Source organism: Drosophila biarmipes, chromosome 2L (assembly GCF_025231255.1).
Source record: "Drosophila biarmipes strain raj3 chromosome 2L, RU_DBia_V1.1, whole genome shotgun sequence".
NCBI lineage: Eukaryota > Metazoa > Arthropoda > Insecta > Diptera > Drosophilidae > Drosophila > Drosophila biarmipes.
The window spans coordinates 10,570,355-10,584,991 of NC_066612.1; the positions used below are offsets into that span (position 1 = coordinate 10,570,355).

At 45.9% G+C, this 14,637-nt stretch overlaps 2 protein-coding genes across 4 annotated transcripts in view; one reads left to right on the plus strand and one right to left on the minus strand.

Moving 5' to 3' along the window:
* The first annotated feature begins 1,762 nt into the window (after positions 1–1,762).
* LOC108032609 (nonsense-mediated mRNA decay factor SMG5) lies at positions 1,763–7,578 on the plus strand. The gene is made up of 6 exons (XM_017106539.3): positions 1,763–1,955; positions 2,458–2,616; positions 2,761–4,403; positions 4,470–5,828; positions 6,132–6,290; positions 6,364–7,578. Exons 2-6 carry the CDS (start codon positions 2,477–2,479, stop codon positions 6,603–6,605), a joined length of 3,543 nt encoding a protein of 1,180 aa, XP_016962028.1. The 5' UTR covers positions 1,763–1,955; positions 2,458–2,476; the 3' UTR covers positions 6,606–7,578.
* A 189-nt stretch (positions 7,579–7,767) lies between these two features.
* Positions 7,768–14,637, minus strand: part of LOC108032546 (centaurin-gamma-1A) — a 55,778-nt gene continuing 48,908 nt past the window's right edge. For 2 of the 3 annotated variants that reach the window (XM_017106423.3, XM_017106424.3), the window contains exons 3-8: positions 11,386–11,527; positions 11,091–11,225; positions 9,752–11,026; positions 9,571–9,688; positions 9,130–9,505; positions 7,768–9,064 (exon numbers count right to left, since the gene is read on the minus strand). In XM_017106423.3, coding sequence (XP_016961912.1) covers positions 8,741–9,064; positions 9,130–9,505; positions 9,571–9,688; positions 9,752–11,026; positions 11,091–11,225; positions 11,386–11,527 — 2,370 coding nt within the window. In that variant the 3' untranslated portion in view covers positions 7,768–8,740. Of the gene's footprint in view, positions 9,065–9,129; positions 9,506–9,570; positions 9,689–9,751; positions 11,027–11,090; positions 11,226–11,385; positions 11,528–12,127; positions 12,288–14,637 lie in introns of those variants that run through there. The other variant, XM_050884992.1, reaches the window with a different exon arrangement.

Here is a 14,637-nt window from a genome sequence, read left to right on the forward strand (position 1 = left end):
AACGCTTGGGCAAGATTGCGTGAGTTATATAGCCAAGAGCAGAGAAGTCGCTGGAGAATCGGCCGGCATTGAGCACTTAAAGAAAATGTTATATCCCATTTAGTGCATTGGTGCTAGAAACTAAGAGATATTTATTTTTATAAATAGGTGATAGATTTTTGGATGGATCTATTGAGTTAGTGGTAAAATAAAGTTAAGATTTTGGTGTTAAGTTATTCTTTTATTTTGTGGAATATTTATATATATTTAATATATTTTGTCAGTGTTTCTCCTCAGTAAACTTACTTGGTCTAAAAACTATCATACATATTTATTTATATAAATAGATTATAGATTTTAAGATAGATCTATAGATTTAGTGGTAAAATATAATTTAGAATTTCGTGTTATTATCTTTTAAGGAAACCTACAAATCATATATTTTGTGGGGCACTCATTTTTTGTCAGTGTTTCCCCTGAGTAAACTTACTTCGATACCAATAAACGCAAGGGAGTCATGCTATTTCCAAGCGATTCAAATTTAGTTTAATTAATCTCCAGAGGCACTTATAGAAAATGGTTAAGCGATAACAGATTTCCAATTTATACATTTTTAGTAACTGATACCCATTTGAAATCCTACGAAATACATTATTTTTTAGAAAGATGAAAATTCAAAATTCAGTTAAACTGCTTATTTTTAAACAGCTGTTTTCCTTTATTTTTAATTTTAAAAATAGTTTTTATTTATAATGACAGCTATATTATTTTTCAGTGTGACATGTTTGTATCTGTCCCTCGACGTGCCCAACGCAAATCGTGTGTCCAAACGACTCGACGTCGCCGAGAGAAATGTCCGATAAACGCGAGCATTATTTATTTTTAATGCGAGATCGGCTTAGTCGCAGCTGAGGCTTCCAGACGGCTTGGATTGGAGGTTCTCGGCCAGGTAGGAACGAATCGAAGATAAGCCGACATATGGAAGATCATTAATATGCTTGACACATTTCCTCACATTTGGCGGCTGCATTGGCAAATTTTGAAGGCGCCTTAAAAAAAACAATGGGAAAGAAGTGATAATTTTGAACATAAACAAATCTTTCTTCGGTTACAGAACAAGTTATTAAAAGGGTCGGACAATGCTCTTTCCAAATTACTAAATTAATATGTATATATTTACTCTTCCATTTAGTAAACAGTGTTGGGCCAAAGACTACAACTTGTTTCTTAAAAAGAGAAAACGGCAGCCACATAGATTGACACTTATTTATTCTTTATTATTCTTTTATTAATTTGTTTTAAGATATATTATTTATATTCATTTATAAAAAACTTTTTTTCTCATCCCACAACAAAGGAAAATAATTAAATATGTTTTTTTAAGAACAAGGCAGTTTCTTCATCATACTAAATTTTTACAGTTTTTAAATTATTTGAAAAATTTAAACATAAACATAAATACAACTTTTATTGGTGTTGATATCACATATTAGTTTTAACTTGTATTTATTATAAAATTTTTTAGTGAAAAACGAAGACGGCTTATTTACATGACGAAATGTAAAATGTAAAATTCAATTCAAAAAGCCCTCCGATAGGAACGTAATCGATATTTCGCAGTCATCGATAGCTCGTTAGCCAACACTGAAAAGTGTGAGCAGAAGTACACGATCAGACCGCATGAAAGTTGTTCAATTCAAAAAATGCCAAAACAAAGGTTACCAGCTGAGTTTCACTTGAAATTTTTGCTGTTCCCTTTTTTAGAATTTAAAACTAAAATATTCCGCGCTCATTCGAGCAGCATTCCTGCTTTATAAACCTCATTGAAGGGCATTCCATCATACCACGCGGTGGGGCACTTCGGGCTGCGCAGTCTGACCGTGCACGCGCCATTTTGTTGTTCAACAAAGGAAGAGCGAAAACGTGAAATTCTGCAGAACGACACACAACGCAACAGCCACTGAATCGAGTAAAAGGTAAGGAAATGGGACAGGTAAACAGCGCAGCAACGTCACCGCATGCTACCTGAGTGCAGAATCCCAGGAGGAGCAAAAGTGCATCCGCAATTTCGCAACCGCAGCTGCAGTATCGAAAATACCAGAGCAGTGGCAAGAGGTGTGCGTGCGTGTGTGTTTAATTGATTATTCAATAAAACGAAACTGCGACATACAAACACAGGCGAACACTCCCACACACTCTGAAAAACCCCAAATGCGCATGTGTTCGTGTGCGTCACCAGTTGAAAGGAAAACAAAAACAACAACAATAACAACAGGCAGCCGTGCCATAAAGTCGAGAAATTTATTTCGAAAAACAATTCGTCAGCAAAAAGTTGGGGGATCTCAGTTCCAGAAACAGCTGGAGAATACAAGCATCTAGTGGGCGCGATTTCGTCTACTCTCCCCAAGAGCTGCCAGCTGTGCGAAGTCAGAATACATTTCTTGTGGATAGTAATATATTTACACATCTCTCTCGTAGTATCTCAGAACCTCTGGAAATGGAGGCGACACTCAGCTCGGGCGGATCGTCGAATGCCTCAAGCGAGTGCGCCATGGATGGCGGCACGAATCGATGTCGCGGCCTGGAACCCGGCAATGGCACCTGCACCCTCAGCCAGGAGGTAAAGGATCTCTACAGGTAAGAAAACGCACTTTGCAAGCCATGCGGTTACTATACCTGCCAGGAGTCATGGCTAACCCTGCAGGAAATCATGTTTCTGCATGTCACCAGCTTCTCTGTAAGAGACACCACTAACTTCCATATCTGAATCCCACCATTCAGATCCCTGTACACCGCCTCCAAGCAGCTGGACGACGCCAAGAAGAATGTCCAGACGGTGGGCCAGCTGTTCCAGCACGAAATCGAGGAGAAGCGCTCGCTGCTCGTGCAGCTGTGCAAGCAGATCATCTTCAAGGACTACCAGTCGGTGGGCAAGAAGGTGCGCGAGGTGATGTGGCGACGTGGCTACTACGAGTTCATCGCCTTCGTCAAGAAGAGCTGGCACAAGCAGGGCCAGGATGCGGCCACCGTCCAGGAGAACATGCAGAAGCTGGAGCGCTTCCTTTGCGCCGGCATCTTCAACTACAAGCGTCTCTCGGCACGCATGGAGGAGATCTACGACCTGGACCTCAAGTATTTGATTGATTTCTCCATCATTAGTGATGGCTACATAAGCGACATGATCGGCGAGAACAAGGAGTTGTCGCACTCGGGCACTCAGGCCGTTGACAAGAGCCTGGAGGCAGTGTCCTTCGCCCTGGACACCATACACTCATCGCTGCTCAGCCTGGGCGATCTGCATCGCTATTTCCTAGACTTTCGCATCGACAGCAAGCTGAGCATCAGCAAGGAGCAGGTAGCCAAGTATTATCTGGAGGCCTTTAAGCTCAATCCGGCTATTGGCATGGCCCAGAACCAGCTGGGAACGCTGTACTATGGGCAGAACCATGATTTGGACTCCACTTACCACTATTTGTACTCCCTCGTGTGCATCATACCATTCGAACTGAGCGAGAATAATCTGAACAAGCTGTTTGCCAAGCACACCGAATATCTGGAGCAGATGGATCCCGAGAAGCTGGACTTCAGCATCGAAGACTTCTTCGCTCGATTTTACTTGATAGTAGACATTTTCTTCTTCGACAAGGAGGTGCCGGACTTCAACGCCCTATGCCACTGCGTGCTGATCGATCTGCGCAAGATCCTTTGCTCCCAGCAGCTGCGCGTTCCAGAGCCGAGCATCTTCAAGATTGTCTCCATTCTGTTCTTCTGCCTGTCCAAGCTAAAGATGATCAACTCACCAAAGGTGTACTCTCTGCACGCCTTCCTGGTGGCCGCCTGCTCCGATCTGATGGACGCCTGCATTGTCAGCATCGAGCAGACCATCCTGGCCCGCGCCCAAGACAACGAGCGCTTCCAGGCGGAGTACGAGCAGCGCTTCCAGGAGTTTGACACGGTGGTGCGCAAGTCTCGGAACGAGTACAAGAACTGGCTGGCAGCAGTTGGCGAGTGTGAGCGAAAGGACAAGAAGGTGATTCCGCGTCCGCATTCCCTCAAGGACTGCAGCTCCGATTCCCGCGACAGCCAGCACTCTGGCGAGGAGGCGAAGACCCAAGAGGTGGCTGACGTCGACAAGAATGGTGAGGCTGTCTCCACGCGCTCCAGCGATGAAGCCAAGGAGTCGGACCTTAAGACACCGCTGTCCTGCAAGAGCAAGCGACGTGGAATGCGTCTGCGCCGAAGGCGTCGCAAGATCGCCCAGTCGGACGACAGCTCCTGCTATGACAGCGAGAGCGAACTGGACACGGACTTCTATAGCGACGAGGAGGACTACACTGATCTTAGCTCGAACTTCGACACCGACTTCAGTGACATCGATGCGGCTGATCCTGGCGAGCCTTGTGCCGAGGAGCACTATGAAGCAGGTGAGCCATTATAGCTTATTACTTTTGTCCCGAATAATAATAATAATAATTGACCTTGCCTTTCAGCTTCTTACAACAAGAAGGAGCGCAAATCTGGCGGCGGTGGAGGAGTCAGCGGAGTAGTGTACTCTGACAACGAAGACATCGTTATCGAGGAGGAGAAAATCGTGTATCCGGAGGAAGCAGAGCGTAGATCCAACTCACAGGAGGTGGACTCCGAGGAGCTGCTTCGTAGCTTCGAGGTGCTGCAGCTGAACTTTAAGAGCGCCGAGGAGGCCCAAACCAAGCCGGTCGAAGGCGTGCAGATTGCGCCTCCGCCCGTCAGCTTCTCAGAACCGCCCAAGAAGTTGGTGTACCGCAACAAGTACACGAAGATCAATCCGAACATAATAATCGACTGTTTGCACAATGAGCCCACTATAAGAGCCCTGAAAATGCTCTTCGACTGGCTTCGCATCAACCCGGAGATTCTCATCGGCTGCTACCACTCAAATCCGGAGTTTGTGCACAAGATAATGAAGCTGCTCAATTATTGCAACATCGACGTCTTTACCAGAAAGGTTTACTTTGAGCGCGAGCTCCTAACCACCGCCAATGTGCGTGACTCCCTGGTCGAGTTATTCGATGTGCGGGCCAATGTTCCTCTAACCGAGGACTTTGCTTTCAAGAATTTCGACATTTTCCAGAGCACCCAGATCACTCTGGACTGGGAAACCATTATTCGGGAGCGCGTTACTTCCCATGAGGAATCCATACTCCGTATTTTCAAGATGGTCGACTTCGGCTTTTTCATTTGCAAGCAGAAGAAGTTTAACTACAGATTCTGCGTCAAGACACGTCGTTTCACCGAGACCCAGAAGAAGAAACAGCGCGAGGAGAAGAAGGGCGGTGGATCCCGACGCCGTGAGCGTCGTACCGCTCCGAAAACCAACCGCACAAAGCGGAATGAAGGACGCACTCGACGCTACTCAGATCGCAAGAACGGCATCGTCCGCAAGAGCTACACCAGCAATGAGGAGAAGGACACCGTGGAGGAATGTCGCAAGGTGCCGCGCAAGGGTTACCTACGAAATCGTAATGCCGAGAAGGCGGCTGCGGTCATAGCCAGCGCCACCGGAACCTCTGTAGCCGGAGGAACATCCGCCTCCACAACCACAAACAGCGTCATCGAGAAACTGAATGTGCAGTCCAGCTCGGGGGCGGATGAGGAGCGCTCGGAGGCCAAGTCAAAGAAGTGCGAGCTCATGGGCAAACTCTGGCTGCAGAACGAGGTGGAGACTTTGGAGGAGGAGCTGCGGGACAGTCCCGCACACGTGGTGATGTCCCCATTCGTTGTGGTCGATTCGAAGGCATTGACCGAATACAATGGCATAGTCAAGTCGTTGGTGAGGACCAAGAAGTGCATTGTCCTCATACCGAATGCAGGTGAGTGCGCCAACCGCAAGGTGGGTCGATTGGTTTGACACAAAATCATCGAAGTGGAAGGCAACAATTGCACAATGCTAGGAAATGTCGCCTTAAAGAAAGTGACATTTGTATAACAATCAAACCGGAGATGTCAAATTATTTTACTATCAGATGTATTATATGTATCAAATTTTTTTTTTCTGCAAGGTCATTTTTGTTATTATACTTTTATCTCCTTAATTTGTTGTTTTCTTTTGTGTCAAAACAACCTACACCCAAGGAGAAATTCCACATGCTAATCGATTATCTTTTACCACTTAGTGCTCAATGAGCTGGATGACTTGAAGAAACGCAGCGAGAACGTCCGCCATGTCATCCGTTGGCTGGAACAGGAGTTTAAGCAGGGCAATAGGCACTTGCGTGCCCAGCGCGATAACGAAAGCCAGCCGCTCTCCCTGCTGAAGATATCTCGCAAGATGGGTGAGTTTAGCGAATGTTTATCGCAAAAGAATGTGCTAACTAATGTTCTTTTAATTGCCTTTCCCCCTCCCAGATCGTGACGCCTCGGTTTTCCTTCAAATTGCTCAGTTCTGCAATCACCTGGTGGCCAATCATGCCGATCCGCACGTAAGCGAGCTGCAGAAGAGCGTGGTCACGTACTTGTCCGGCGATAATCTGCACGAGAAGAACCGCCAGCAGCAGAACTTCAGCTACACCGGCATCCTGGACTCTATACCCGTCCGCTATGCCCAGATCCAGAGCTTCTACGCCAAATTCAAGGCCCACAAAAAATGAACGGGTCCAAGAGGAGTGGCAACGGTAGCGGGCGCTAAGGCGGCAAAGGCAACTGCAGACCAGATGCAATGCAAGCTAAAGAAAAGGGTGCGAGCGTGTTCTCTCTGTACAATCACAAATCGACATGGAGTTCCAAAGTTAACGAAAGCCGTGGACGACGGCAAAACCAAACCAGCAATCGCTGCTGCAGCCTCGGTTGTGGCCGTGTTTTCCCCAAAAACAAAGTGAAACTGTTACCATCAGCGGGAGCATGATCCCCCAGCCCAGCCCATGCAGCAACAGCATTGCGTGGAATTTGCTTGTTGTGTTTAGACCAAACTAAAACAAAATACCAATCAAAATCGTTCACTTTCAACTCGATGGCTAAAATGATGACGACCTCCCAGCTAATTTTAAATGGACAAATGGCAACGGCAACACCACAAAAAAAAACTAATGGAAAAAACCGAAAAAAAACAATTTTTCAGGATAACAGCAGGCGAGGCCTGAGCGGTTCACGGACAGGAGACCTTCGTGGAGCAGCTAGAAGAAGGGTGAGCGGAATGAAGAGACGGCGAACAGGACGGATCAACATTATAGTCCGCTAATTGCTTGATGTACCAACCCGCATTCAAGACTTCGCCTTTCCTGCGTCGAGCTGGAACACGGTTCCAAAACCCGCTCGGAATTTCCTACAATTGTGTTTCGTTCTCGGTTTGGCAGACAGAGTAAATTTAAATTTTCACGCTTCTGACTAGGCAATCCGCGTGATCTTCTCTACAAAAACAAACTACATGGTATATAAATATATATATAAACTTACATTTTAATGCAGTCTATACTAAAGTATATCTTGTGGGACACACATTGCAATTTCCCGCAAAGAATAAAGGAAAAATGCCGCACGTATGTAACAAAATTCTACAACATTTAAATGTTTCCAAATTTGAAAGCTTGTTAGATTTTGTTTGATAAATAAAGCGCCCGACCAAAACTATGTTGTCTTTGTAAATGGGAAAATTCTAAAAAAAAAATCATCGATGTTTCCGATAAAAAATATTGTTGTTTCCAATAAACAAAGAGGTTTGTAAAATCACGATATTATTGTAAAAAACGAGTTGACCCAATAACTCTATTGCTCTACCCTGGCCAAAACAGGCCCCAAGTTATCTTGAAACCACAATTTTAAAATTTTTAATAGATTTTTATTGAAGGGTTTTTCTTTTGTTTTTTTTTTTGTGATTTTTGTGTGCTACTTTTCCTTCCAATTAAATTGAGTTTGTCACGTTGTGTGGTTTGTAATTCGTACAAATAGCGTACACAATATAGGGGGGTGTATACATATAGTAATATTTATAGATTGATTTATAACTATTTGTATAATAGGTTTGAAATACTTTCAATTAATTTTTTGTCTACTCAAATTTTATACCATCAGAAGCTTACTTTCTTTAGTACAATCCGTTAAACGAGTTCTTTTTTGTCGGAATTTATATAGCAAAGAATTTTGTGAGGTTGGTTCAGCATAAGCTACATTTTGGGCGTGTTCATTTGTTTAAACCGATTATCAAGCAATTTCAACTATTTATGTATATAATAGATATATGTTCGTGTATATTGTTTAGCATAAGTTTGTTTTTGGCTTTAATCTTAGATTCATTTCGTTTTTACGTATAATTTGCATCAGCTTTTATCTATTGTTAAGGGTGTATAAGTATGTTTTTTTCTTTTTTCGTGAAGTCTTTTTGTAATCTGCTGATGGTTATCCAGAGTTACTAGATAATATTACTAAATAATTGTTTTGCAAACGATATAAAAACCTGCACATGATAAAAACAATAATAATAGTAGGTAATACGTATTACGAAAATAATAAATTATACACTTGAGATTACAACAAGGCTGTACAGGTTTTTTGTTGGCTTACAAACTAAACAAACTAAAAAAACATAAATAAAACTTGTGAATTTCCATTCAACGCCTGCCAAATAATAATAATATAAAACACATTTGCACAACATTCCTAAAACCTAACACACTAAACGCTCTACAATTTTTCGTCGAATTTAAACTAATTCCGTTACGAACAACAAAATCTAATGAATTGTACAATTGCTACAAAAATTCACGTTATTCTTATTTTAATTTTAACTAATTCAGATCACACCCGACACGGACTTCTCGTAGGGCGTGCCCAGCGTGTCGCGTCTCCTCGGCAAGGTGCCGCTGGCCGTCAGGGGAGCCGCCTCCGGGCAGCCCAGTCCCTCGAGCAGCTCCACCAGCGCCGTCGTGTCCTCCACGTTGTACTGGGGCGCAGGAATGCCACCGTTTGTGGGCGGAGCGGGCGCCGGAATCGTGGTGCCTGCCTGCGCAGCCGCAGCGGCCTTGATGGACTTGGCGGTGGCCAGAGATTGTGCCGCTCGAGCGTAGGCCAGGCAGGTGCGACCCTCGTGATCCGTGTGCTTGATGTTGGCGCCGTTCTGGAAAAGGGAAGGAGAATTCATTATTAACCAATCCAATTTTTATGGTTGCCCGGTTAACTTACCCAGATGAGCAGCTGTGCTATGGCCAGATTGCCTATGGCGCAGGCCAGTAGCAGGGGAGTGCGCACATCCCTGGCGCTCACATTCGCATTGGTCACCTCCGACGGGCAGTTGGCCAAGATCGAAACAATCGACTTGATGTCCGCCCTAATCACAGCCTCGATCAGCTGCTGACCCGGACTCGGGCTGGGATGCGCTGAGGATCCATTGCCCAGCGGGGTGAGGAACTCCTTGCCCTCGTACTTGCTGCGCACCCATCGCTCCTTCTCCTCGCGACTGGCCTGCGAAGTGGGCTTGACCCGTTGCCTCGTGTTCGATTCCCACACGGAGTTAGCCAGACTGTTGCCAATGGCCAGCATCACACTGAGATGCGGGGATCTGGTGGTAGAGAAAACCATATTGTAGAATGATTGAAGAAGATTACCATATCTAAATATACTTACGGCCAGTCATCCAGGCCCAGAGAGCGAACCTTGGATATATGCGAGCCAAGATTACGATGCACGCCCGAGCACTCGATGCACATGAGTACGCCCAGGTTCAAACTAGCCCATTCAGGATCTGGAGAAATAACAAATTAATAATTAGTAATAATAAAAGTAAGAGCATAGGGGGTAAACTCACTTGGCGCTCCGCAGTCGACGCAGAGTCCGTTGCCGGGAACCCGCTGGCGGATGGCCAGCATGGCGGCCAGATCCGTGCTGGTGGCCTGCTTGGTCTTGCTGCTCTCGATGCTCTGCAGGCTCTTGAAGATCTCCTGCTCGACGGCCGCCACCCACTCGTCGCGCTCCTCCGAATTGGCTGCCTCGAAGTGCCACTGCTTGGAGTCCAGCGATACGATGTAGAACTCGTAGCCATCGTTGTCGTCCGCCTCGTTGGCCTTCACACTGCTGCTCTTCATGCGGCGATGTCGCTTCTTGACATTCGGCGTCTGCGCCTCCAGCTTATTGGCCGCCTCGCCGGCGATAAAAGTCTGCGAATTTGAATTGGACATGGCTATGCCCTCGTCCCCGCTCGTCTGCTGTGAGCTGTTCGACTTCAGTGGCTCCCCACCGCCGCCAGCTGCTCCGGATCCGGCTCCCAGTAGGGAGAGTTTCTCGCTCAGCTTGCGCTGATTGTCCTTGGCCAGGGTGAGGCAACCGATGCCATCGCTCAGCGTGTTCTGGGCCCTTTGGCCATTGACCATCAGGGAGCTGGTGAGCGCACTGTTCGTGATGATGCTTTTGGAGCCACGAGGCTTCTGTCCCGGCACCTTCACGGTGACGTACTGCAGCGGGATTTCCTTGCCGTGCACATCGTCCATGTAGTCGTGCAGCGAGGGATGATAGGTGAGCCTGCCGTCATCGCACAGCGTCACATACTTCTTCTTCCACTCCTTGTTCAGGGACTTGCTGGAGCGCTTGTACAGGTAGCCCTGCTTGATGGGAATGGACCGTCCACTGCCCAACTCGCTGCTCTTCGGCTCCTTCTCCTTGTCCGCCTTCTTCGACGAGGATGGGATGAACAGGTTAGATCGCCGCCGGCTCTTGCGGCTCGTCGTGGGCGTGGAGGTGGGTGTGGGCAGTTCCTTGCCCGGCGGTGGCGCCAGATCACGTGGATCCCGCAGCTGCACCTGGGAGCAGTCGCCCTGCAGCGAACTGGCCGCTCCGGGATTGTATTTGGTGATGTTGTTGTTCTCGTTGGTGGTGGAACTGCTGGACGCTTGCAGGGACCAAAGCTTCTGCTCCGCCTGGGCGAAGTCGGCGCTCATTCGCAGTGGCAGCTGCTGCTGGCCACGTTGTCCATTGGTGGGCGCCTGGTAAGGAGCCAATCCCAGGCGATTGCCCTGCGGAGTTGTCGGTCTCGCCGGTTGCACTTGTGGTGGCAAGGGCAGGCGCTGCGAGAGGATCTTTTGACAGGCTGTAAGAGGTGAAGGAAAGTGTGTTAGCTATTTGGGAATCAGATTATGGACTGGGTGACTCACCATCCTGAAAGACACGCTCCACATTCAGGCCATAGGTGGCGCAGGTCTCGTAGTAGGAGCAGCGCTTCAGATCGCTGGCCAATTTCCGGGCGCGGGTGTCGTCAATCACGCGGGGATTGCGCTCACTGATGGCATCTAAAAGATAGAGAAGGGAAAAAATTAATAATTATAAAAAAATTGAATTGAATTGAATGAATTATAAAAAGGTTATGCCGCACCTCTGTCAACAGGGGCAGTAGACATGTGGCACCTAATAATACTCAATATTATACAATATTTAAACTAGTTGACCTACCTTGCGTCCCCACCAGTATCATGGGTATTTCCTGGCCATTCCGAAAATGCGCCATTTTCGTATAGTAGTTGTAGACGGTGTTGAAGCTGCCCTCGTTCTCCAGACTGAACACGAAGATTACCGCATCCACCCAGCCAGCGAACTGTAAGAAAAAGCGAAAAAATACCATATTATAGGATGAAATAAGGAAGGGGTTGCCTTGGGAAGCTGAAAACAAAGAGAGTCCTGCGAAAGCACACAGCGTTTTGGGACGCCTGGAGTCCTTGACTTTGCGAGGGATTCTGGGGAGGAATGACTTGGACTCGGCTGCGACGGGATGGGGAGTAAACAAAATACGGCGTCTGGCGGAAGCGCGCAAAACAATGGCCTCGCATATAGCCAGTACCGCCTCTTCGAAGGAGTTTGCTTTAGAGTTGTTTTCACATTTCAGCCGGGACTGCGAAGGACTCGACACAAACACTTGAGAAAGTCGCTAATGAAGCACTTGAAGCCTTCTTTTCACTCCGCTCGCCAGGCAGGCGTGTGTTAAACTTTTTAATGATTTTTGTATGCCCCCCGATACACATACAAACAGTTCGGCAGGATAATGAACTTTTATATGGGATGTAAACAGGCTTTGGCCGTTTCTGCGCAGGATTCCCATCGAAGGCGACGGCAGTAAATGGAGTTTTCCAGTTAATATTGATTGCACTGTCCTTCGGTTCGAATCAATTAATAATGCAGGGCATAGCAGGCATTTTACCTGTGACAAAGTGCCTGAATTATTTATGTAACTCTCTCATGGAGGCGTTGTTGCTGGGGCTTTCGACTCCGGTGGTTAGCCTGTTATCCTGTGTGACAGGAGCAGCAGTCCGCCAGCAGTAGTGAAAAAAAGCCGCCCGCACGCGACGCCAGTCGACAAACAACTGGCTGCTAGAATGTCCTGGCAACGAGGACACTCGTCTGTGCCTGTGTCTGTGCCTGTGACTGTGTCTGTGTTGCTGTGTGCATTGTGTTGTGTTGTGGTGGGTGGTTGGGCTGGCTGCCCCCCAAAAAAGCCACCCCCGGCACCCCTTGGCGCCGCCATCATTGCCACTTTTTATGATTTGTTGTGAAAATGTATGCAGAGGAAACAGGAAAGCAAAAACGAAGCAGCAGCGCAAAAAAGTTGCACCAAATGGCGACGAAAGGCTCGAGCTCACACAGATACTCGATAGGGGGGGTGTGTGTGTGTGTGGTGGGGGTCCTCACTGCACATGTGTATGCTGATGACGAAGAAAAACAACTGCAGATGTAAGCAGGACATCGAGGGTCAACAAAATAGTAAAATGCTAATATTTACTATACAATTTTTAGAGTTAAATTAATATTTTAAAAGTATCCTTGAAAGTCTTCTGAAGCTATTTGTATTATAGCTATTTTATTTAACTACTTTTAAGGCAGTCTTCAAATGAAATATCATAAATATGATACATAATACTAAACGGTTTTTAAGGTATTTTCATTATCTTAGCAGTAAAAGGTGTGGAATTTTTTAAAATACAATTTTAAACATTTTTAAATTTTAACTATAAAAGCTATTAAAACTAGACATCGATTTACATGTGAAATATTTTTTTAAATCCGTGTTTTCAAGATTTTTTTTGTTTTTATTAACTGAATCAAATTTTTATATTAATCATAATCATAATAGATATTTTACGTATAATCCACATCTACTTATAATAATAAACATTTTATTCCAGCAAATTTTCCTAACTCCCTGGCCGCGAGTGTACAGCCCCCTTTTCGCTGGCTGTAACAATAAGAAATCGACCATTCCTGGTCGTATGCAATATTGTTGTCGCTCTTGTCGTCGTCTCGCGTCTCGTTTATGGTAATGATATCCTTCGCTGGGGAGACCGAAAAAAGCAACTACAAATGCGACAGAGTGGCGACGAGTCGACCATTGAATGAGTGATTTCATCCAAAGTCGGGCGACTGCTTTTCCTGCGAGGGTGGGACTTTCCGGGTGGTTCCCATTCTGGGTGGGTTCCCCCTGTTTCGGTTACTTTTGGCGTAACTTCTGTGCCGAGTCCGACACAAATGAGGGTTATTTCGCCTGTGAAATATGGGTTTATTATGTTCCATAAAGATGTGACTGACACGAGATGGCCAAGGAAAGTGGTATAGAATTAGTTGATTTTGTGAATTGGAAAGAATTACGAAAGAATCGAAAGTGGGTGTTCCACTGGAGTTTTGTGCACTGAAGTGAAAGGGCTGATTGACAGTTTGACATGCAGCGATTGTGTAATATGCATCGGGAGAAAGTTGCATTACGCGAGAATATAGAGCAGTGAAGTGGAAAACATTCTTTATGGAATGTGTCACTCCAAGTGGCTCTCAAACTGTAATCATGGTAATGTCAAACTTTGCTAGCTTCAAAGTGTTCCCTCAAAACGCAGTGACTCTAAAACAGTTACTCCCAAACCGTTCCCAGCCAACTGTTCCCTGGAACCTTTTAAGCCATAATCCTTTGTTATTCATCCCGACGATAATTTAGGTCAATCATCTGCTTGACTTGCGAAAATTCTCCAAACTTATAATTAAAAAGAATGAAAATAAAAAAAGCAAATTTGAATAAGAATCGCTAACAACGGGATATGGCAAATAGTGAAAGACTGTCAGTCAGCGGGGCTAAAGCGAGGATTATAGGGATATTATTGGGATTTCGAGGGTCGCGTGTCAGGCACATTTTTTCTAAGCAACCCCCTAGCTACGGCTAGACCACCCCGCCCTACGCCATCCGAAAGTCCTGTAAATAGAACCGCAAATAAAAAACGAGAGAGACTAGTGAAAAGCAAAAGCAGCTTAAAATTTATAATCCTCACTTTCACCCTTTAAGCCGCAGGCGCACAGGGCCTGGGGAACTTTGGCCATCGAGAGCAGGGGTTCGGGGGTAGCGAAAATTGCAATTGCGAAAATGCAAATGCGAAAGTACAACTTGCACATACATATATCAAAGCCGAGGGCCGAACAAAAGCTCCTTGAGCCGCAGAGGCCTCGGGGGAATCAATGAGTCAAGGCCCCGTGTTCAAATGTAAATAGCCCGTGGTTAAGTTGCCTTTAATTACGCTACCCAATCTCGGGTATAAATACATATACGTATTGACAAAAGACGAATTCAATTGCATTCGGTTGCGAATCCGGGGGGCTGGAGGAACTTTTTGATTGCCCAAGGGTTGGCAATCTACTGAGAGCTCGCCGGCATTGTGTGTTTTGTGCACGAGTATT